At 39.0% G+C, this 24,172-nt stretch overlaps 1 protein-coding gene across 1 annotated transcript in view; it reads right to left on the reverse strand.

Annotated features, from left to right (window-relative positions):
• Positions 1 to 24,172, reverse strand: part of Cop1 (COP1 E3 ubiquitin ligase) — a gene marked incomplete in the record, with an annotated part of 182,023 nt that overhangs the window by 101,284 nt on the left and 56,567 nt on the right. Inside the window, 1 exon segment of the mRNA XM_008826109.3 lies at positions 7,622 to 7,679. Within this exon segment, the coding sequence (XP_008824331.1) occupies positions 7,622 to 7,679 (58 nt within the window).

Raw genomic sequence — 24,172 nt, forward strand, 5'->3', positions numbered from 1 at the left:
CGGGCATAGTGTGGCACACCTTTAGTCCCAGCACTCGGGAGGCAGAGGCAGGTGGATCTTTGTGAGTTCAAGGCCAGCCTGGTCTACATAGTGAGTTCCAGGACAGTTGGGGCTACAGGGAGACCCTGTCTCAAAAAGACAAAAAACAAAAACAAAAAAACAACAAAAAAAAACAAAGAAAGATATACTTTACTTAATGTATTATTTGTGTGTGTCTGTGTGAATATATGCCACATGTATGAGGAAACCCAAAAAGGCCAGAAGAGAAAGTGAGATCCCTTGGAACTATGGGCAGTTGTGAGCTATCTGACATAGGTACTAGGTTCAGAACCTGGGTCCCCTGGAAGAGTAGCAAGTGTTCTTAATCACTGAGTCATCTCTCCAGTCCCTAGTATATAATCTTTATATAGTAATTCAAATCACTACCGAAGCAAATGTTTCTAGCATTTGTTATGTGTATACAGAAGATTACCAACTCAATTCTCCCCCATGCCCCTCTCTGTGCCTACCCTTTCTTCTACTCAGTAACAACCACATAGGTGCATACAAGAGGAGGAGCACAAATGCACACATACAAAGGGCACAGTCACTTTAAAAAATGCTTTGGTCAACAACTAGTTTCATAAAATTCTAAGAGCATACAAATTTCCTTTGTCTAATAACATCATGCTGCAAAACACTATTCACACGTTTGAGGTAATGCTTAACAAAACTTCTGTGCTGCCAGCTTCATAAAAATAAACTACAAATAATTATGCACAGTAAATAATATTTAATAATGTTAGTATAAACTAAAATACCCCCCAAAAAGCCATACCTATTTTGAAGACTTGACTGATTAGAATTTCATGATTGGGGAGAATTGAACTTTGGCAGATTTATCAAAATTATCCTGAGCTATTATTTTTAGTTCCATTAATAGTCATTTATTGTCCACCTTCTGTCTCTGGCCTTGCACACTTTCCACTCACTATCAGGTGTACCTTTAGAATGTATAAACTTTAGCTTTCCTCAAGCCCCAAAGCTTGAATATCATCAGATAGTATCTGAACCTATTAGCTGAGTTTTCCTGGATTTGCTGTAATAGCTGATCTGGTGTCCCTACCAATGTTATTTAGTAAGTGCACTGACTTACGACAATCTTTTTTTCTGGTACATGGAAAGTTTATGCAACTGCTTCCTCACTGGGAACATTTGGAGCCAAGTGAACCTGTTTCCAGGTCACAGCCACTCATATTTGGCACAGAATAAACTGTCTCTTGTTCACTTTGAGGTAAGAACTGTCATGTTGACAGTATTAAACAACTCTATTATTGGTTTATGTACTTATCCTATCATACATTTTAGATGCTTTAGAATGCATCCTTATATAGAGTAAGCTGGCCAGCAGCCTCATCCATCTTGTTTTTATTGGCTTTGGTTACATTGATGCCAAATGCAGTGACCGACCTACACCAATGAGGTTTGTAAAAGGATATTCTATGGTGTTCACACAGAAATGAAATCACCTAATGCTGTGATTTTCAGAATACATCCTTATCTTCAAGCAATATGTGATTGTATCTCCCATTCTGAAACATCTCTTTGATTTCAGTTCTAGGAAACTGATTATCATATCAAATAAGATGAAATGAGTATTTTCATCTCTTTAACCATGTATTTTAGCACAGATTTTTCTATTCTATTAAGAATTTGTGTTTTATTAGGAGCAAAGTTTTTTTTTTTTTTTTTTTTTAAGTACATTACCAATTAGTGTAATGAAGATATGTTTCGCAGTTTGGGTTTAAATTTTGCTTGTGGTACTTTATTACATGTAGGCTTATTTCATCATTTGTGTAGTTTTACTGTATTTAATAATAATTATGCAGTTGATGTGGAGTCTTTTAGTTAAGTGCTGAGAACAACACACATTTCTATCAAATGGTTTCCCAGTTACCACAACTACCTAGTCTTTTGTTGTTGTTGTTTTGAGACTGAATCCCTGTAGCCCTAGCTGGCCTGGAACTCACTATGTAGACCAGGCTGGCCTCTCTCTCACAAAGATTCACCTGCCTTTGCCTACTGGCTGGGATTAAAAGCATGTGCCACCACACCTGTCATACCACAAATTCTTTATCTTTCTTTGTACTACTTCTTGAACCTCTTAAACATATGATATTAATAACATTTTTATCAGACTGTTAATTTTTATTTTGCTGCTTTTGTTACAGCATAGTTTGTTGGGTAAATACATTCCAAGAAATTTAAAGTCAGTTGATCATATCCTATGTACACTTAAAATTACTATTGGTATTTTTTGGGTGGAATTCAGTTAACTTAAGGCCATTAGCCTTTCTAAATTGCCCTACAATTGCTTTACCCATTTTAATATTATATATGTTTTAAATTATAAATCTAAGACTGCTACTTTTTTCATTTGCATTTGTAATACCTTTAATTACTTTAATCTATTCTGGATCATGACAATAGATAGCTTCAATCTGTCTTATGAAAATCTGTCTTTGTGTACCTACCATCTTATGATACTGTAGTCTCCTGAGGTAGATGGTTAAAGCATTTATTTTTATATTTATCTAAAAATAAAAACATTCACTGCTATAAATTTTCTCCTTTTCATAATTTTTTTTATATGTAGTGTAGTTTTACTAGCATTATTTTGGGTTTTTGGTTTTTGTATCTCAAACTATGACTTAAAAAAATATTCAGAGAGGTTTGTATTTTATACTCCTCCAAATTATGTCAGTCTAATTTCTATTTAAGATTTTAATTCACAGAACACAAATAGCACAATTTATCTTGTTTTACAATCATCTTTTTAAAAATGTCCCAAAAATTAAACAATGCATATCCCTTGATGGGAGGCAAAAAGTACTCAAAAGAAAATTCAAAGCCCTCATAAAACTTAAAAAACTATAAGCAGAGTAACCGCTTGTGACCTCTCCTTTTTTCTCTCATTCCTCTCCAATCACACTGACTTCTGGACTACAGCAGACATGGTCCTACCTTATAGCTTATTCACCTGTTGTTGCTGCTGTTCAGAATGTCGACCCAAAGACATTCTGGTGGCTTGCTCTCTCACTTCCACAGCCTTGTAAATGTACAGAACTTTAAAAATATTTATAGTGATTGAGTAAGTGATTAACAGTACATGGTCTGAGCTATATACTTGGTTTAAAAGAATCTCAATTTCCTTGTCTTACTAGCTATATTTTTTGGCCAACTACTTTAACTGATCTATATACCAGTTTCTTTCTTAATAAAAAATAGGAGGCAGTTTTGAAAATTACAGTAGGTAATAGCTATGAAGTAATAATGGAACAGAAACATAAAATAAATCTTACCTAAGTATTTTATTTGATTTCTAACAAGTTTCCCTTTCTTTAAAATTTAAAAATATATTTAAATTTATTTTATGTGTATATATGTTTTGCCTACATGTATGTAAGTGTACCATGTGTATGCAGTACCTACAGATGCCAGAAAAGGGTGCTGGAGTCCCTGGATTGGGACTTAGGGGCAGTTGTGAGCTGCCATGTGGATCCTGGAACTGAAGCTGATACCCTTGAAGAACTTGCAGGGTTCTCAACCACTGAGTCATCTCTCTAGTACCAAATTCTAATTCTTTATAACACAGTATAAAGTACAACTGGCCCCTCATATTAGCAAACTCTACACCTACAGATAGATTTTGAAAAAAAAAAAGATCTGTATTGAATATGTACAGACTTAAAATCATTCCTTCAACAATACAATATACAGCAATTAATGACTAAGTGTTTACACTGTATAGCTATCACAAGCAACCTAAGGTGTACATAAACATATGCAAATATACCATTTTAGAAAAGGGACTCAAGTACAGTTTTTGCTATTACCAAGGAGAAAGGATGTGTATGAAAGCAATCCCCTGGCAGGCACTAAGAAAGGTCTGACTACACTACTACTTCTTTAAAGTATCCTTTTTACAAATGTCTAAATGGTACCCATCTGTTAAGTTTTATCCTTGAGCTCTATTCTAGTCAGTACTTTTTTGGTTTTGCTATATTCTTTAGCTTGGATTTAGTCAAGCTTATGTTCATCTATGACTCTAATTCAATCCTTTTTCTATCAGCTTGTTTCAGGTCTCTTATATACAGTGAGAAATGAAGGGAAAGGCCAACCATGGTTACTCACACCTTAATCTCAGCACTTCGAAGGCTAAGGCAGGAAAATTACTACAAGTCTGAAGCTAGTCTGAGATAAAATGTGAGATCCCGTCTCAAACAACAAAAACAACAAAAAAGAAATGAAAGGTGAGAATTCAGCGCAATATGCCACTAATTCCAATCTATGAAAATACCAGTAGGATTTACTCAATAACTGCCCTTTCTGCTAACAGATGTGAAGGCTGGATTCTGCTGGGAGATGCAGACCATTCAATCTTGAGCATACAATGACTCAGTATTAGGGACTCATAAGTTAGGCAGCTCTTCCCCAAGTTTTCAAATATTTGTAGGAACAGTGTTGCAGGAAGCAAAGCTGGACAGACTGGTGGAACCATGTCTGCTCCTTGAAATTGAAGCCCCAGAAACTGGACATGGAGCTAAAGGATTTGGTGTTTGCCCTGCTGGGTTTCTATCTTCCTTTGGTGCAATCTTCCTTATTATGCCCCTGTGCTGGAAAGCTTTAGTGTCAACTTGACACACCTGGGTTGAGGGAGCCTCAATTGGGGGATTGCCTCTATTGGACTGGCCTGTGGCCATGTCTGAGGGGCATCTTCTTGATGAGTGATGTGGGAGGGTCCAGCCCACTGTGGGTGGTGCCACCCCTGGGCAGGTGGGCCTGTGTTGCATAAGAAAGCAGGCTGAGCAGGGGCCAGGGGAGCAAGACAGTAAGCAGCATTCCTCCATGGCCTGTGCTCCAGCTCCTGCCTCCAGGTTCCTGCCCTGAGTTCCCACCTTGGGCTCCTGGATGAACTGTGACCCGGGATATGTAAGCTAAATAAACCCTTTCCTCCCCAAGTTGGTAGTGGTCAGAGTATTTTGTCACAGCAATGAAGAAACAAACCAGAACAGCCCCCATTCCTCACTTTTGGGAAGGGAAGATATGTTCTTTGCCATATGCTGGAATTATATAATTTGCTTTTTGATTTTACAAGATGATGCAGTTGAAAAGATTGCCTTGAGTCTCAGAAGAGACACTGGACTCTTTCCTTTTCTTTCTTCCTTTGAGACTTTGGATTTTTGGACAGTGTTTTGACTGTTAAAGACTACGGAGACATTTGAAGTTCAACTACATTCATTTTGTTTCATCTAACAGCCATGAGCCTATGAGGATCATGGAGTGAAAATGTGATGGTTTTAATAAGGAACGTTATCCATAGGCTCATGTATTTGAACACTTGGTCCCTAGTTGGTTGTGCTGTTGGAAAGGTTATGAACTTTTGGAAGGTGGAGACATGTTGAGGGGAAGTATATCACTGGGGCTAGGCTTTGAGGTTTTATAGCCTGGCCCCACTTCTTGTGTAAGGATGAAACTAGATCTTTATGCTTCCTAACTGCCATGCCTTCCCTACCATTATGAACTGTATCCTCTCTGGAACTGTAAGCTAAATAAAATAAAGCTTTTTTATCCTCTAGGTTGCTTTTGGTTCTGATATTTTAACAGCAAAAAAGTAGTAACCAATACAAATAACAATAATAGCAATAGGACATTTTTGTGGATGGGAATTGGGAAGATATTAACACAATGCCTTAGGGTTCTACCTCAAACCAGAAGCCTCTTTCACTACCTATCAGTAAATGACATTATAAAATAAAAATTTAATAAAATATTGTAAAATAAAATTCTCAACTTATGAGATTACATACTGACAAATTAATAGAAAATATTAATAGAAAATGCATGTAAATAAAAACATGCATTTAATCCATCTAGCCTATTGAACACCAGAGTTTAACACAATCTACAAGGGTATATGCTGTTTACCCTACTGAATGCCTGGAAGGGAACTGTGGCCTGCTCAGCATTACAGGACAGTACTGTACCATACAAAAGATCAAAACTGAGTATTCGAAGTATGGTTTCTACTGGTTGTACATTTCTTTCACACCACTATACAGTTGAAAAATGGTGACCATCATAGGTGGGAGCTAGCTATTTCTACTCATTGTCTTTTCCTTTCAGATTCAATTTCATCTGTTTCCTAGTTCCTCGAATTTGAGAGATGTTCCCAAACAATGTTATGTTACAATGAAAAACTTTTTCCTCCATCTAAATTTTCCAAAACTTAGTCAAAGACAACTATATACCTATAGTTGAACAAGTTTTATTTATTGCTCACTGACAAACACTGACAAAAGGAAACGAGCTGGCTCAAAAGTGTGTTAAAGCAACTTATATTACTAAGGCTCACATATAATTTGTAGGAGTGTTCAAGGAACCTAGGACTTCCTTTTCCCCTTAGAGATAAGAGTTATGCAATTTGGAAGTCTTTTTAGATAGACCCCCCTGAAGGGGTACTCCAATTGCCTCACCTTGAGCCCCTGTTCACCATGGAAGAAGCCAGAGTGGTTTGTGTCCCTATTCCCTATTGGCAATTTGGATAACCTCTTCAGAGGATGGTGTGATAAGAATAGGAGGTAGGAATTGGCTAGGCAGTTAGGGTAAAAAGACTCCAAAGAAAAGTAGCCAGTTTCTTGGCTAAAAGTCAAAATGTCCTTTGGACTGTTAGCAACATACTCTGTTCCAAAGGCCAAAAATATCGAAAATATTTTGGAGCTTGTATATAGCCCTTAAAAGATTTTAGGGTTACCTCTTCAGAGGGGAAAATGTTAGAGTAGCCAAAAGCCCCATTAAAAATAAATAAACAAAAGAAGAAAAAAAGAAAAAGAAAAAAGTGATGGGGAGATATGGGAGGTGCTGGAGGGGAGGGAGTGGGCATAGATTTGATCAAAACACCTTATATGCATGTATGAAAATTTCAATAAAGTTTTTGCAAAAGTTAAAAAAAATACAACTATAATAAAATTAAGACTTTTAAAAAGAAAAATTCTATGCATATACAGGTACAAGAAAGATTGACTGAGGATAAAACAAATGTGATAAAAAAAATCTTAGTTGCTGGAGAAGCTATTTGATATAAAGTAATTTTTTTTTATATATTCATATTAGTACTTCTCCCAGAATCTGAAATTGGGGTAAAAAAAGAGAATGCATGTTAGGACTCAAAAAACAAGGTTGGCAATATTAGCAATCTCTTAGTCAAAGAAGAAGAGAATAAATGTCAAAATTATCATATAAGTACTTGGAAGAGGTGAGGCTGTGTTCATTTTATTCAAGTTTCTAGTCAGTGTAACTGCAAGAAACGCTTAATCCTTTAACACAATTATGGGTAATTTGTCAATAGATTTTGACTTTTATTTCCCCACCTGCCTCAGGTCTGATATTAATCAGTAAGTTAAAAAGCATGAAAAATTTGTATCATTGACAAGCAAATAAACAGGTGATTCTGTTACCATGCAAATCCTTAAGAAAAGGGCATATTATGAAAGAATATTTTAGCAAATTAACTTACTGTTTTACAACTTAGATGACTACACGCATGGCACTACTAAAACACATTGTTAAATCTATCAATTACCTGGGAACTGCCACTGAAACCTGGAGGTTGGCTGTATTCTGTGGAATCAATAATACTACTGTAAAACGAAGAAAGAAAAAAAATACAATTTCAGTATTTACATTGCTTCAATAACAGGAAAAGTAGATCTAAAATGCAAACAGTTTTTTTTTTAAGTAAACACTTTTTGACAAACATTTAGTTAGACACCAAAGGAACCACAGATACAAAGTGAGTGAATATTTAGGCTCTCTACTCCTCCATCTCCTCAGAGAAACATACCAAGAAGGAATATCAAATGGGAACAATCATAAGGAAGGTATGTACACTGATTTGTCCCTATTCCACTTCTAAATAGATTAGTGAGCTTTGGAATTTTAAGGAAAAGAGGATATGCAGTATAGGGGAAAAGAGTACATACATGCACTTAAAACTACACTTAACCACACCCTGTTATACCACTAGAATGTTATGTGCTCTTGAGTAATTATCTTACAATCATTCACTGAAATGAATAAGAACAATCTATCTGTAAATATGTTACCAACCCAAAATGGCATGAAAAAACCTGGTAAAAGAACACTATCAAAAAATGGAATAAACAATAAAAAAAAGGCTAAAGTAGAAAGAGGTTTCTCTCATAACCCCAAACCTCCATATGCTAGTCTCCTCTGCCCTGGTCAAACATGTACTTCCTGTAATGTTTTCTCATTTGTTGACAGCTTCTATGTGTTCTCCTACTTAACCCTCATTCCTGCATCTTTAAGTAAAATTAGCTTAGAAAAGCTACCAGCAGTGAGAAGCCAGGAATTGTAGCTCATGCTTTGCATTTCAGCTCTTAGAAACTGAAGCAGGTGATTCACTAGTTTGAGGCCATGCTGGGCTAAAAAGCAAGGCTTGTCACAACAGCAACAATAAAATAATAATAATTTTTAAAAAATAGAACTAATTAACAATTTAAAACTTTGTAACATACCAAACATGATAGCCAGCTATTTTTTAAAACATTTTTTGTTTGCATTTCTGAAAAAAGCATGTTTCTATCCTAATAAAATCAACCAATTGAGGATACTAATTAAAGGTTCTCTATACAAGCTTGGGGGGCCAGGAAACCTAGAGGGAAAAGTGATGCCCTAGAAACCCTATGAGAAATGCACAGAGTGTTTGAACATTAATGTGTATGTATATCTGGGAGCTGCTTCGTGGGGAATGCAGTGCCAGATAGAAGAGACCTCCCTTAAAGTGACAGACATGCCATACAGCACTCATCAAAGAAGTTTCTTTATGCAATAGATGAAGGCTACTGCAGAGCTGCACATCTGGTCAGGCACAGAGGACATACTCATGGGAGATACCCAGTACTAGGTGATACACCTGCAGTCAAATCTCTACAACCGAGGCTCACAGAACATAGCGGAATAAGGGGTAGAGAGAGGGCTAATGCACCCCTCAACTCTCACCAGTAAGGCTTCCATGTAGAGTGCGATACACACAAAAGGCCACAACTGGCCAAGTTTTGGAGAATAAGAGACTGTAGAGTATAGGCTGGGACTCCTCAATGGAACCTCACCCACCCAAGGTTCAGGGACCATTGTGGAAGGGGGCAAAAAGATTGTAAGAGCCAGGGCTGGTTCATGAACATAAGGAGGTAGAGGCTTCCAGATCACTGGAGGCTTGCCCATGTGAGCCTGCAGCAGCAGTGGCGTCAAACACAGGACCCATTTCACCTCAATTAAACAAGAGCCCAAAGGGGAGGTGAAAAATAAGTGGTGGGCCAGCACTAGATTGACAACTGTTTGATAGTGATTGCTGCTGGATGAGGTAGAGTATGACTTACATACAACCACTGGATGGGCTGACTAGACTCCAGTGGACGCATTTACACTGATGGACATTTGGGTACACACACCTGAATGAACAGGACTCAGCATGTATGGCAGAGTGCATGGATTGCAGAGGGGGTCTGGGAAATGTATGAAATTTTAAAAGTTCAATTTTTTTAAAGAATCTATGAACTCTAGGGGCTGGAGCAATGGTTGTGGTTAAGAGCACAGCTTTAGCAGAGGACCTGGGTTCAGTTCCCAGCACAAACATGGCAGCTAACAACTTTAAGTAACTCTAGTTCCAGGGGATCCAATGCCCCCTTCTGATTTTTGTGGGGATTGCATGACATGGGTGCAGCAGGCAATACATTCATACACATAAAGTAATAAATAAAAGGCATTGTAGTGCATGCCTATAATCCCAGCACTTGGGAGGCAGGGAGATCTCTGTGAGATCAAGGTTAGCCTGGTCCACATACCAAGTTCCAGGCCAGCTGGGACTATAGCAAGACTGTGTCTCAAAAAAAGTATCCGGACTCTTAAAGTGGGTTTCTTCAGATGAGATATAGTTAACGTGTGTCTTCTCCACAGTCATGGTCTTATGTAACAAAAATCACAAGCTATTTTTAGTCTATTTATATAGGGACTAACAGAGCTAAAAATAACTGTATGCTGTGCATTTAAAAATCCCTATTCCCTTACTAATGAAACAATTCCTAGCATTTGTATAGCACAATGAAAATTAAGGAAACTGGGAGTATGGTGCCACAGGCCTTTAATCCTAGCACTCCAGAAGCAGAGGGAGGTGATTTCAAGGCTAGTTTGATCTACATAGTGAGTTACAAGCCAGTCAGGGCTGTACAGTGAGACTTTGTCTCAAACTTCACCCCTTTCCCCTCCTCCCCTACAAACAAAAAATAATTATGTAAGTATAGAACCAAGGTGGCTCAGTCAATAGAGTTAGTTGTGCAAGTATGAGGACCTGGGTTCAATCCCTAGCACCCATGGAAAAACCCAGAGTGGCCACCTGAATTGATGACCCCAAGTAGAGTAAGAGACACTGTCTCAAAAAATAAGGGGAGGAACTAAGGAACTAAGGAAGATCCCTAAAGCCAACCTCAGGCTACCACAAGTGTGTATACACATGTGCACATACTGACACGAACATATATAAACACAACACACACCAATTATGTAGGTGCATTATTTACAGGCCCAAAGAAAAACTTCCAGCTATGCACTTTTTATGGCCTCGGATTCATAATTTTCTGACTGCAAGCCTGAAAAATGATACTGGTACCAGTGTATAGAGTAAGATAATACATTTTAAATCCATGTTTAAAAGGACACACTTGTGTACCTACACTAGACACAGTCACAAACCCTGACAAAAATAGCTGCTTCTTGACACTAACATTCTAGGTCATAAGTGTTTTTTTTCCCCGTAAAATAATGATAGAATGGGGCCTGGAGAGATGGCTCAGAGGTTAAGAGCACTGGTTGCTCTTGCGGAGGAGGCAGGATGGGTTCCTAGCAACACATGGCAGCTAATAACCACTGTAACTCCAGTGCCTCTGTGCGCATTCCAAGCACAGGTACACTCACATACATGTAGGCAAAACACAAACTAAAAAGCAGCAACCTAAAGTATGAGACATGATCATTTAACTGTTTTATGTAAATACTAATATTAATTAAAGTTATAAACATTTAATAAGGGGTCAGGCATGGTGGCCTTTAGTCCCAGCACTTAGGAGGCAGAGGCAGGCAGATCTCTGTGAGTTTGAGGCCAGCCTGGTCTCCATGGCTAATATAGGCCAGCTGTGGCTATAGGGAGACCCTGTCTCAAAAAGACCCCCACCCCCCCCAAAAAAGAAAAAAAAAATAGCATTTTGCCGGTCATGGTGGTGCACTCCTTTAATCCCAGCACTTAGGAGACAGAGGCAGGCAGATCTCTGTGAGTTTAAGGCCAGGCTGGTCTACATAGGGAGTTTCAAGGCCAGCTGGGGCTACAGGGAGACGTTGTCTCAAAAAGTAAAAATAAAAAAACCTGGCAAGGGAAGAAAGAAACTTTCAGAGTGTGACTAAAACAAATCAGGAATAATAAGCTTTAATCAAAATGAGAAAAAAAGATGCTATTTCCCAATGTTTCTGCTGGTGAGAATAAAAAAAGTAAACAAAACCAATGCAGGCCTGGGGGTGCAGCTCAGTAGGGCCCTTTACTAGCAATGTGTGTGGGGCACTACATTTAATCCCAAGCACTGGGGCTGGGGAGCAGAAGTACAAACAAAATTCAGTTATATACAGTAACTAGGTGCCATATAACTATTAACATAAATTGTTCGCTTCCAAAAGTAGAGATAAACTATTTCACATATAGAGTTTCTTTTGCAATAATAAATAAGTAGCCCAGAGAAAACTGTTTCATTCTTGGTAAAAATAATAGGTTTTCTAATTTTAGATTGGCTTTTTATTTGAAAAACAATGATTTACATTTAAAATATTAATATACACAAAATTAGTTAAATTATAAAGACAACTTTTTAATCTAAAAGATTAAACACTGAATTTTAAAATAAACAATGAGATGAAACAAAAAAATTGCCAAGTACACACATAAAATTAGAGTAACTACTATCACTGAGACATATATAAGCATACATGTGTACATCTGTTATATATTTAAAAGACATAAAAATAAACTTCTATTTTTAATGAAGCGTATTTAGCTACTTTCCTTTGCAGTATTCGTATAATTATTGAACCATTTCCCTGCAACAAAATCTGACATGTTTTAAATTGCTTTACATATCGAATAATAAATCTCACTTATTAACACCCAAATTCTCATGGCCCAAATTTTGCAGACACATTCAAACATATTAGAACTACTCTGAGAACTGCAGCGATAGCAGCAGCTGAGATCTACTGGGTCCTAACTGTGTGCAGACATTACTCTCATTTTTCCAAACATGCTATCATCTCATCTATCAGTCAGCTAAGTACTATCATTCTACTTTTCAAATGAGCCAACAAAGGCATACACACAGATCAATAAACTTGCCTAACTGGTAAAGTTACACAAAGATGAGTATGAACCTAGGTAGTATAATTCTAAGATTCTTATACTAAAATTACAAAAGTGACTCATATTCTCTTAAAGAATCACTGCCCAGTCATGCTGAACACAGCTTCTACTTAACTTTCTAATGATTTACACTCAGTTCTGTGGTGATTTGCACAACTCTCTCATTTACCAAGGCTTTACAGTCTTTGAAGTAAAAATGTCTGGATTAGGTATCAGTTGTATAATAACTGTGTGAGGCTGGGCAACTTAATTCATCTCTTTGACTCTATTTTGTAATCTATTAAATGGAAAGGATGACAAAAACCTGTAACAGAATTTCTTACAGGATTAAATGAAATCCACTATAACAATATTTCTAGGACAGCCTTCCTGATTTTAATGCAAGATTACATTTTAGAGTATCAGGAAAAAAATTCCTTAGCACCCTCCTGCTCTTTTTTAATTTGTACACAATGAGGAAGGGTTCTAATTATACATGTAATATATATATAAATAATTGCATTAGGTGACTATGGAATCTAATATTTATATATCCTTTAAACATGTCTGTTATTCTACAGTAACATTTAAAGTCAAAAAAAGAAAAGCAAGCTGGGCGCAGTGGCACACCTTTAATTCCAGCACACAGAAGGCAGAGGCAACTATTTTAACATTTTCCCTATAAAAGTATTTTCTTTACTCAGAAACTCAGACTGCTGGTAGATATAAAAGGCAAATATTGGTAGAACTAAAAAAAAAGGGGGGGTACATTAAAAGAAATAAGGCCTCCAAGGAAGCTAGCTAGTCAAAGCTTTTAGTTCATCACACAGGTGCTGTATTTTCCTACTTTATATTCTACTACCACTTTATAATGAGTGTTATCTTCAATGGATGCCTTGCATGCTGCCACCCTAGCCATGGGGAATAAAAATTTTAGGCTTCTAAGCATTCAGACAGAGACATCGGACATCTAACAGGACTCCATCAGGCAGCTGAAGAGACAGGTTAACTCCCTAGCTAAAAATGGTGCTACAGAACAGAAGAGGGACTGACCTACTGCTCCTAAAGGAAGATGGCTCATACATGGCCTTGGGTTTTTATGCTGTTTTTATGCCAATAATTCAGGTGTAATTGAGTTTTACCAGGCCTCTGGTAATATTCCTCCTAGCCTTTATGGTGGGGTCCATGCCTCCTAAACTGCCTAACCAGACAGAACCAGAGGCACCCAAATGACATTAAAATTAGGGTTCTAAGGACCCAATATGACCCTCAAAATCAAAACAAATCAAAGATTTGACTTATGTCCCAGAGCCAGTGGGGAATGTAACACCCTAAGTGCCTCCATTTTATGTAAATTTAACTGTCAATCATCTGGTCATAGGACCATCCCTAGGAAGGTGGGTTATGCTAAATAGATGGGCGGAATACCTAGTGCATTAATGAGATAGTAACTTTTTCCTGTGTGTAATCCTGCCTAAGGGTGCAGAACTTCCTAGCTACAGCCATGTAGTCTGTGAGTTGCCAGCTTCCCTGAATTCTTTAGGGGAAACGTAATTTCCCTTTTTCTTCTTCATGTCTTTCTTACTAAACATGTTTTCTTTACAGCTTTGGGCTGCCCCTAGCATCTTGTATTCCTTTACTTTCTCTAAAGCTTCCTTCTCCTAGCCATGTGGCTGCCAGTCAGCCATGTGTCTGACCTCCCATGCAGGCTCTAAACCTGCATGGCCTTTTGTCTTCCTTCCTGCCTCCCTCCCCCCTTCCCTCCCTTCTTCCCTCCCTCCTTTCTTTCTTCCTACCATTCACCTCCTCAAGGCAGCTTCCAAGATTACCAGCTCACCTGCCCTGAGGATTTCTTTTTCTTTAAAATTCTAATAAAATTGTAAAAACTTAAAAAAAAAGAAATTAGAGGAAGCAATCCCAAAACACTAAAGAAAGACTCAAGTTCTGGGTGCTCAAGAAAATTAAGGAAAATGATTTGACTTAAGAAAGAGACAAAAAGCTCAGAAATGGAAAAAAGAAAACGTGAAATTTTGTAAATACTGTTATCACTGTCTTTGTACCTAAGCCAGTTTTGTACAGTCTTGTTTCCCAACTCACTTGTAATCCATGAGGATTAAGATCTTTAATAATCAAAGGGATAAAAAATTTCACAAATGACTAAAATCTGAATGGACAAGAATTTATAAGCAACAAGATCTGACCTGACCACAGATTGCAATCTACGGGATTCCATTTACAGTTGAAAATACTGACACCGTTTTTTCAAAGAGACTCTTCTGGCCTCTCCAGAGTCTAGGAACTTGATTTGAAACAGTTAAAAGACATGACATTATAAAATAATGTACTGCTTTGTACAAAGAGAAAAATAATTAGAAATTTTTAGTCCTGTCAAACAATGAAGTTTGTAGAAAATATAAAACTCCAATATTGGATATTTGAGCTAATTTTGAAAACAAATCAGTAATCTAGACATATTATAATCATCTAAATCAATGCTTGTGTATTTTCTACAGTATCATCCCTAACACCCCATCTTTGGGCTTGCTTTTCAGTTTCTGAAATTATCTCACAGTCTGATTAATTACATTGGATAACAAGGGTTCAAAAAATCTTATGTTAAACAAGGGGTCTTGCTCACCACTAATGAAAACTGAAATTAAAGACTCTTCAAGACCTCAGATCCCAGAATTTGAATGGACTATTAAAATCTTCATCAGGCTGGGAAGAAGGCTCAGTGGGTAAGAGTGCTTGCTGTTCAAGCATGAGGATGAGTTTGGATTCCCAGAGTCCACATAAAAAGCCAGGCATGGCTGCATGCACTTACACTCCCAGTGCCAGGGAGAAGCAGAGAGGTGAGAGGCACTGTATTGAAAACAAGGTGGAAAGTGATTGAGCAAGGTATGGGATGTCATTATCTGGTCTCCACGCAAGTCACTCATATTCATGCACATATACATACATCAAACATATGCATTGGGTGATTTTAACCTTGAAGTAACTACAAATAAAAAACATTTATTTATATTTTAGATTTAAATGAATTTTGATGAATTTAAATATTTAGAGTAATACTGTTATTTTAAAAAGAATTATTTAATTTACCAAGACAGCTCACTTCCCACCCTAGGGCTGCATTATCATGAGTAAATTTGAGGTCTGTCATAGTCACAACTACATAAAAGTGTCTTCAAGTATTTTATACATTCCTAGTGCACTGCAAATACTGAATGAATGACTTAAAAAATAAAACCTTTAAATATTCTAAATAAAGATAATTAATTTTTGTAAAAGATTTTATTAACTTGCATTTTTATTACTTATGAATGTAAATGATAGGTAATGAACAGAGGAAAAGTATTCTCTACAGTACCACTAGGAAAGCTTGTTCTTTACATTTTGTATTTTTTCTTTTATGATAATTCATCAAAAATTTTATGTTTTCTAGAGCTAGCCATGGTGGCACACACCATTAATCCCAGCACTCGGGAGGCAGAGGCGGCTAACTCTCTGGGAGATCAAGGTCAGCCTGGTCTACACAGCAAGTGCCAGGCCAGCTGGGGCTATAAGAAGGCCCTGTCTCAAAAAGGCAAAAATTTTTTAAAAAAATTTAAAACAATTCAATGCTTATGGCATTATATTCAATTTCTCTGCATTGTATCAGGGTCAGAGTAAGGCAGGTAACCTCTAGTGCTCACAATAAAAAAAGCAAACAATTGGTTTTATTAGTATTCCAACACAATAGGTAATCTATATTAAAATACAGCAAATCAATTTATAAACAAGCCAAATATACCTGAGATTTCTGTTTACAGTCTCTTAACCTTAGAGATATGGAAGAAAAGTATTAGCTTGTACTCACAGGATTCCCTGTATTACTACAATCTTATTGTCTTAGATAAGGGAAAAGGTTACATTAAAAAAAAAAAAAACTGTTCAGGTTTATAAAGGCAGATCTACTTAAATGCACAGTAAATGAGCAACAACAATTTGTCAAAAAGTACCACAGACTCAAGCATTACTATATGAAAAAGGAGCCATGTAACAGGATACCCAGCATGGGTAAAATCCATTCAGATTCAACGTGCAAAACAGACAAGACAGATCACTTTCCCCCCCTAAAGCAATCAACCACCCAATCTATTCCATCCATTCACATACATATCTTCTTTTAGCGACTGAAGTGTAAACTGAAGTGAGTCATGAGGTGAACCTAAAGAGGACTTTTTATTCTGGCACAGAAGCCATTATAATTATCAAGCTCTTTGAATCTCATTAGTTTATTCAACTTAAAAAATACATAAAACCACAAGGTATGCGCTTGCTAACTTGGGTAGATATTTTAGTACTAATCGAGTATTCCTAGCACCCAGAAAGTGATCCCTTTTCCTTATATTCTTTGAGACTCCAGTATGATAGAAGCACATATGAAAAAACTCTCAAAATATTTAACGAGTAAACTAAAAGTAAAATAAAAGTCTCCACTACATTATTTCATTTAAAAATCTCCCTATAATAGAAAACTTTAAGAAGCAACCCAGAATTAAACTGACGTCTCTTTCTAAAAGAAAATTAAATATCTCTTATCAGTAAATAGATTTTAATTTTTGTCTTTTTGAGACATGATCTCCCTGTAGCCCCAGCTGTCCTGGAACTCACTATGTAGACCAGGCTGGCCTTGAACTCACACAGATCCACCCGCCTCTGCCTCCCGAATGCTGGGATTAAAGGCGCGCACCACACACCCGGCAGTAAATAGATTTTAAAGAGAAGAGACTATGATCTGAAAATATTTACTATTTGTATTTAAGTCTTCGTTTATGATGTTTTGAGACAGGGTCCCCCTTGTAGCCCCAGTTGGCCTAGAACTATGTAGAGCAGGGTAGGCTGGCCTTGATCTCAGAGATCTACACCTGCCTTTACCTCTACCTCTGCAGCATGCAGATACATACTTTACCATTGACCTACATCCCAGCTCTTTCTTACTTTTCATTTTATAATAGGGTTTCACTAAGTTACCCAGACTGACTTTGAGCTAACTCTGTAGCAGGTCTTGAGGTTCTGATCCTCCTGCTTAAGTCTTTTGAGTAACTAAGATTACATACAAAAGGACTGTACCAGCAAGCCAGGCCCTTTCTCTCATTTTAAAGAAGTAGGACTAGTAAAATGAAAAGAAAAGCTCACCCTTGGTTGGGTTTAAGAGAACATGGAGATACACAGAAAATGAATTCAGGAGAGTAGCTTTTGACAAATGGCACTGATATCTGGCTTTGAGAATTATATTCAATGTTTTTTTAGTGGGGGGAGGAGGTTCTTTTTGAGACAGGGTCTCCCTGTAGCTCCAACTGGCTGGGAACTAGTTATGCAGACCAGGCAGGCCTTGAATTCACAAAGATCTGCTTGCCTCTACCTCTAGAGCGCTGGGATTAAAGGTGTGTGCCATCAGGCCGGGCAAGATTATATTCAATTTTAAAGCACAAAAATTACTAGACATAGGCCAAGTGATTATGAAGTCATGCAAAAAGCAGAATTTAAACTGGTTTATATGACAAGCTAGTTACTAAAAAATTTTAATGAGAGGGAAAGCTCCTATTTCCGGCAATAATGTCTAAAGAATGAAAACTGATGATTCTACATGATACTGAAATCTAAACACATCAGCAAGAGACTAGACAGGACCTAACAATTATGCTAATCAAGTTAGGTAATATAAAAATGGAGCAGGGGCACTCCCATTATTTGACTTTTTTTATGGCATACACTTTAAATATTAACCCTGAATCCACGTTTAACCTTCAAAGACCTAATATGTAAGAAAGTTTTTCATTACAGAAAAATACAGGAAGCTACTTTTAAAAATAAGCCTGCTTAAAAGAGAAGAAAACTTTATAGTGGAAAAAAAATCTTTCTAGCATTTAAATAGCAAAGCTAGTAATTGTGAAATAAAAATGGAAATGGTTACCCTATATTTTCATACTATTTCTTAAAAATACAGGTAATGGGCCAGGTGCAGAGGCACACACCTTTAATCCTAGCACTCAGGAGGCAGAGGCAGGGAGATGTCTGTTTACATAGCCTGGTTTACATAGCAAGTTCCATGCTAGCTTAGAGCTAGGACTACAGAGAGATCCTGTCTCAAAGAAACCTAAAATTTAGGTAATCAAATAAGGGCAATATAACACTACAGTCTTCACAATAATGAATTCATATTTTAATCATTCAAGGAATTTTCACAAGTATGGTTATATAATTTTCCCCAGGGACCTCTTTCAATTGAGGGTATTATTATGAATTACCAGTTTAAAGAAAATAAAATACTTTTGAAGTATCATTTGCCTATTTTCTATTAATTGTTAACCTGCACAACTGCCAGAATCTTATCTAATAACTTTGCAAATAACTTAAGCGATATTCCAATGTTTTATACACTTTATTAAATTTTGTATGTTGTGTAAAATCTGCTACTTTATTTTATAACTATCCCTACCTTCTTCACCAATAAAATTCTAACCCAAACTATCACCTTTTTTCCCATACTCTTCATTGTTTTCTCACTTTTCTCCCTGCTTCCAATATATGAAGTTGGTATTAACATGAACCAATGCCTTCTCTATCTTCCACATGGAAATTGAAAACACGTATTTAAAATCCAAATCAGATCCTGGTCAACACTATTTCAATAGCTTTCCATCATATTTACTCTTCACTTCATTAGTAGCCATCTCCCTGGGGGAGTTCAAGTATGTAAAACAGAATATTCTTATAGAGCCCTAGCATGCCTAACTCTTCTTCTAAAGGTATTATATTTATTTATATATCATGTACTACTACCATGTTATTTTATACTTGCCTATTTAGTACCTCTAACCTACATTCCAAAACGTAAGTTCTGAAATGACGGGAGCTTTGTCACTTAGATTTAGCACCTAAAAAACTGCCTGACCCATTAGAGGTATTCAAAAAACAGAAAAATTAAATGAATTCAATTGTAGACTCACAAAATCCAATAGTCAGAATGAATTATCAAAACTGCTAGAAATGCTTTCTATTAAACCGAAAAATGTGACAATGGTAATGAAATAGTTTATTAGTGAAATGTTTGTGATACAGCAATTACTGCTTCCCTATATACATTCAAGAAATGCTCTGTTGTCAAAGACCCCATACATCAGAATGTCAGGCTTAATGTGAGCATCATCTACAGATCAGTCATCAGAACTATTTTAAATAAAACTAAAATACTGGGAAAAATCTGATGAATTACACAGCTAAGGTGAAAGAGACCAAAACAAAGATTCTCCCGCACTACAGTTCAAGGGAAAAGTATCAAACTTTTGTGATAGTTTGAATGAGAACATCCCCAATACGCTCCATGTATTTGGACATTTTGTTCCCAGTTGGTGGTGCTGTATTGGGAGGTTTTAGGAGGTGCCACCTTGCTAGAGGAAGCAAGATGTGATCATTTGGTATTCTGCTCCTGTCACCTCTGCCGCCATGCCTCCCCTTGCCATTATGGACTCTAATCCTCTGGAATTGTAATCTCAAATACACTCTTCCTTCTGTAAGTTGCCTTGGTCATGGTGTTTTAACACAACAGAAAAGTAACTAATATAGGAGTTGGTACCAGAGTGTGGGCTATTGTTGTGAAGAACTTGACCATGTAGGTTTTGGAGAGCAATGTGGAAGATTTTGAAAATTTGGAATAGAAAAGCAGTTAAATGCTATAATAATTTAACAGGCAGTTGTAGTAGGAGTCTGGAAGAAAGCTGTGCTGAGAACAAAGTAGTTCCAGAGGAAAGTAAGGACTTAGAAACTGGGATGTTTTGGCAAAACATCTGGCTGCCATCTGCCCACAGTCTAAGAGCTTGCCTGTGGCTAAATTGAAAAGTAATGGACTAATTTCTTAGGCAGAGGAAATTTCAAGACAGCCTAATGCTGAATCTGTGGTGTGTTTATTAATTATGAATATTATGGAATTCCACAATGAAAAAGAACAACTGGGATGGAAAGAACTGCAGAATGTACACTTTGGATTGAAAAAGAGCACTAGGAAACTTAATGTTAGAGCCAAGGTAGGTGCTGAAGAACTCTCATTGATAAGGAGATTAGAGACATTAAAGAAAGGTCCTAGATTTGCACTGCAACAATAGAAGGAGTACCCTCAAGACAAGACCATGCCCAGCTAAGCCTCCAACTTGTGTAAGGAAAATACCCAGAGGGGTTTTCCATTCCTAGAAAACCACAACATAGAAAAGCTGCTAATGTGGATGAAGCAGGTCAGGGTCCAACTCAGGCTGGCAGCCAAACTTGGCAGTATAATTCATGTGGTACTTCTAAGGGTTCCAAACAGCAGCAGCTTCCCCCCACTCCCCAACAGGGACCTACAGACTTTGGAGCCCGAAAAAGGGAACTTAGCTGATAAGCACCTTGACCTTTGAGGTCAAGGGAAACAAACTCTGCTGAAAAGCAGCCTGCCTTTCCTCTGACCTCCAAAGTTAGGATAAGCAGATTCTACCTGATAACCAGAGATTTTAGAAGCTGTTTTTCTCTTATCTTAAGAGGGAAAAAGTAAACACTTCCAGACCCTAATCCTACCTGCTTTTCCTGCTTCCCCCTCCCTGATTTCTCCCCCAAACATTCCTCCCTTCTACACCCTAAAGCCCCCATATATAAAGTCCCAGCTCACAGCCCGTGGGCTGACATCTTTCCCTGACATCTTTCCCTTCCCTGTCCTTCCCTGACATCTTTCTCTTCCCCGAGGGAAAGGTGCCCCGTGCGAAATAAAGCTGTATCCCGCTGAGAATTCCATCTGTGCCTCGGTGCCTCCTCCATCCGCTCGTGCTCTCCACCTCACTCTCCCAACTTTTACCTATCAGATGGTGCCGAAATCGGCTCTTACTTCAAGGGACCTCACATGTAAAACTTTCGGACTCGCTTGTCGTTATTGGCCGCTGCAAACACCACAGATTTGGCATTAAGGTACACTTCCACCCTCTATCTCCCCTCTCCCGTTCCTTTCAGCTCTCTCTCCCCTTTCCCCTTCACTACTCTCTGCCAGTTTTCTTTTCATCTCCTTTCCAATCAAATTCGGTCACTCCTGGACCTCACTCAAGGCCACTGGACAGCACTGGTTTCTGCGACCGTTGAACTGCCCGGCACAGTTACTGTGTCTGTCCACGCCCACCTGGGAGTCAGACCTGCCTCCCCGTTGCACTCAAATCCTTTTCCCTACCTCAGCTCCCTTCCCTTCCTCGCTCCTGCCATCTTTTGCTTTCCCCTCACATCTCATCTTCTCTCTCTCTCTCTCTCTCTCTCTCTCTCTCTCTCTCCCTCTCTCTCTCCTCTCCTCTCTCTCTCTCTCTCTCTCTCTCTCTCTCTCTCTCTCTCTCTCTCTCTCTCTCTCTCTCTCTCTCTCTCTCTCTCTCTCTCTCTCTCTCTCTCTCTCTCTCTCTCTCTCTCTCTCTCTCTCTCTCTCTCTCTCTCTCTCTCTCTCTCTCTCTCTCTCTCTCTCTCTCTCTCTCTCTCTCTCTCTCTCTCTCTCTCTCTCTCTCTCTCTCTCTCTCTCTCTCTCTCTCTCTCTCTCTCTCTCTCTCTCCTCTCTCTCTCTCTGTCTCTCTCTCTAAGCAGTCTGAACTACCCTACATCCACGCCTTTCTTGACCTCCGTGCTAATCCCTCCCTCTGTGTCAAATGTTCTTCCCACCAGGTCCTCCTGGCTAAGGCAGTCTCACCAGATCCTGAAACTCCAGGGGCCTCTGCCCCTCTCCCTCCTCCCTACCCCTCTGACTCTCCTTTTGATGCTTCCATAGCTGATAACCTGCCCCCTATCAGAACCTAGCCCAAAGGCCCCCCTGCTCCTGAGCCAGAGGCACAACCAAGTCCTCCCCCTGCCCTCCCATCACTATACCCTCCCTTGCCTTCCAGTCCAGGGGCCAGCACAACTCACTCCCCTCCCTTCTCCGCCTCAAACTCCCTCTCTGCTATCTTCCCCCTCCCTTCCTCAGCATTCTGAATCTGACACTCACTCTCTTAATTCCCCTTTATTCAAGGAAATCCAAAATCTTAAACACCTCATTACCAAATACTCCCTAGTCTCCCCAAGTCTGACTTCTACCTCAAATACCCCATTTACCCCTCCTGTATCTGCTTCTACTTCAACTCCAGGCCCTGCCTCAGACGCCCTGTCCCTGCATCCTCTCATGGACAGGACACCCCTCCCATCTCTCCCACTTCAGCCAGCACTCCCCTTCTACTTCTCTTCTGCTTCCTCCCAACCTCTCTCCCGTGTCAACGATCTATCTCAACTTGAGTGCAGAATAGGCTCTTTTTCCACTAATCCTCCTCAGTTCATACAAGAGTTTAAATATATTACTCACAGCTATGATCTAACCTGGCATGATCTCTTTATGATTCTCCAGTCTACCCTCACCTCTGATGAGAGACATAGGGTCTGGACAGCAGCACAGGAATATGCTAATGAGCTTCATTCTACTAACCAAGCTCACCCTATTGGCAGTAAGGCAGTTCCCCTTCAGGGCCCTGGGTGGGATTACCAACCCCCACCAGGAGGTCAGACAGGACCTTCCCCAGGTAGAGCAGCCAGGGACCACATGATCACTTGCCTCCTGACAGGTCTTCAGAGAGCTTCGCCCCCCAAGGTAGTTAACTTTGAAAAGCTTAGATTGATTACTCAGGTCTCTGCTGAAACCCCAGCTCAGTTTATGGACAGACTCACTGATGCTCTGGTCCAGTATACCAAGTATGACCCAGAGTCTGCAGAGGGACAGCTTATGCTTCACCACCACTTTATCTTACAATCAGCTCCAGATATTAGAAGGAAACTTAGGCGCTTAGACAAGGGCCCTGAAACCCTCACGAGAGATCTGTTGGACACGGCATTTAAAGTATTTTATAACCGAGAGGAAGAGGAGAAGGCAGACAAGCTTACCCTGTCCACGCAAAAGTACCAGCTTATGGCTGCAGGCCTAAGGGATCCTCCCAAGAACACTTCAAACAACAATGGGGGCCAACGACATCCACGAGGACCCTGCTTCAAGTGCGGAGCGACTGGACATTGGCCTCATTTACAGGGTTCAGTGAACGACCTTCTAGGCCTGGCTGCTGAAGACTGACGACGCCCTGGCTTCTCGGCTCCCCCCCTGCTTCTATGATTATCACAATGGAGGAGCCCAGGGTTTCAGCCATGGTGGCGGGTAAGATTATTAATTTCATTATTGCCACTGGTGCGTCATTGTCAGTTCTCCCTTCCTACTCTGGTAAAGTTTTTCCCTCACAGATCTCTGTGGTGGGGGTTGATGGGAAGCCTCACAACCCAAAATCAACAGGACCCTTAGCCTGTGTATTCTGGAAGATGCCTTTAACTCACTCCTTCCTGGTTATGCCCACCTGCCCAACCCCCCTACTTGGCAGGGATCTCATGCAAAAGCTCTCCCTTTCTATTTCTCTCCCATTCTCCACACTCTTTCTCCTTTCCCCTGTACCTTCTCCCCAAGCCAGATCTTTGCCCCTTCCCCCCACTGAAGTCAATCCCAAGGTCTGGGACACCTCAGCCCCAGGACTAGCCTCTCATCACACTCCTATCCGCATTCTCTTGGGATCACATTCTCACTTTATTGGTTAATCTCCTGAGAAATTTCTCTAATGCTAATGTCTCCACTTGCTTTCT

This window comes from Nannospalax galili, unplaced genomic scaffold (assembly GCF_000622305.1).
Source record: "Nannospalax galili isolate Female #2095 unplaced genomic scaffold, S.galili_v1.0 scaffold429, whole genome shotgun sequence".
NCBI lineage: Eukaryota > Metazoa > Chordata > Mammalia > Rodentia > Spalacidae > Nannospalax > Nannospalax galili.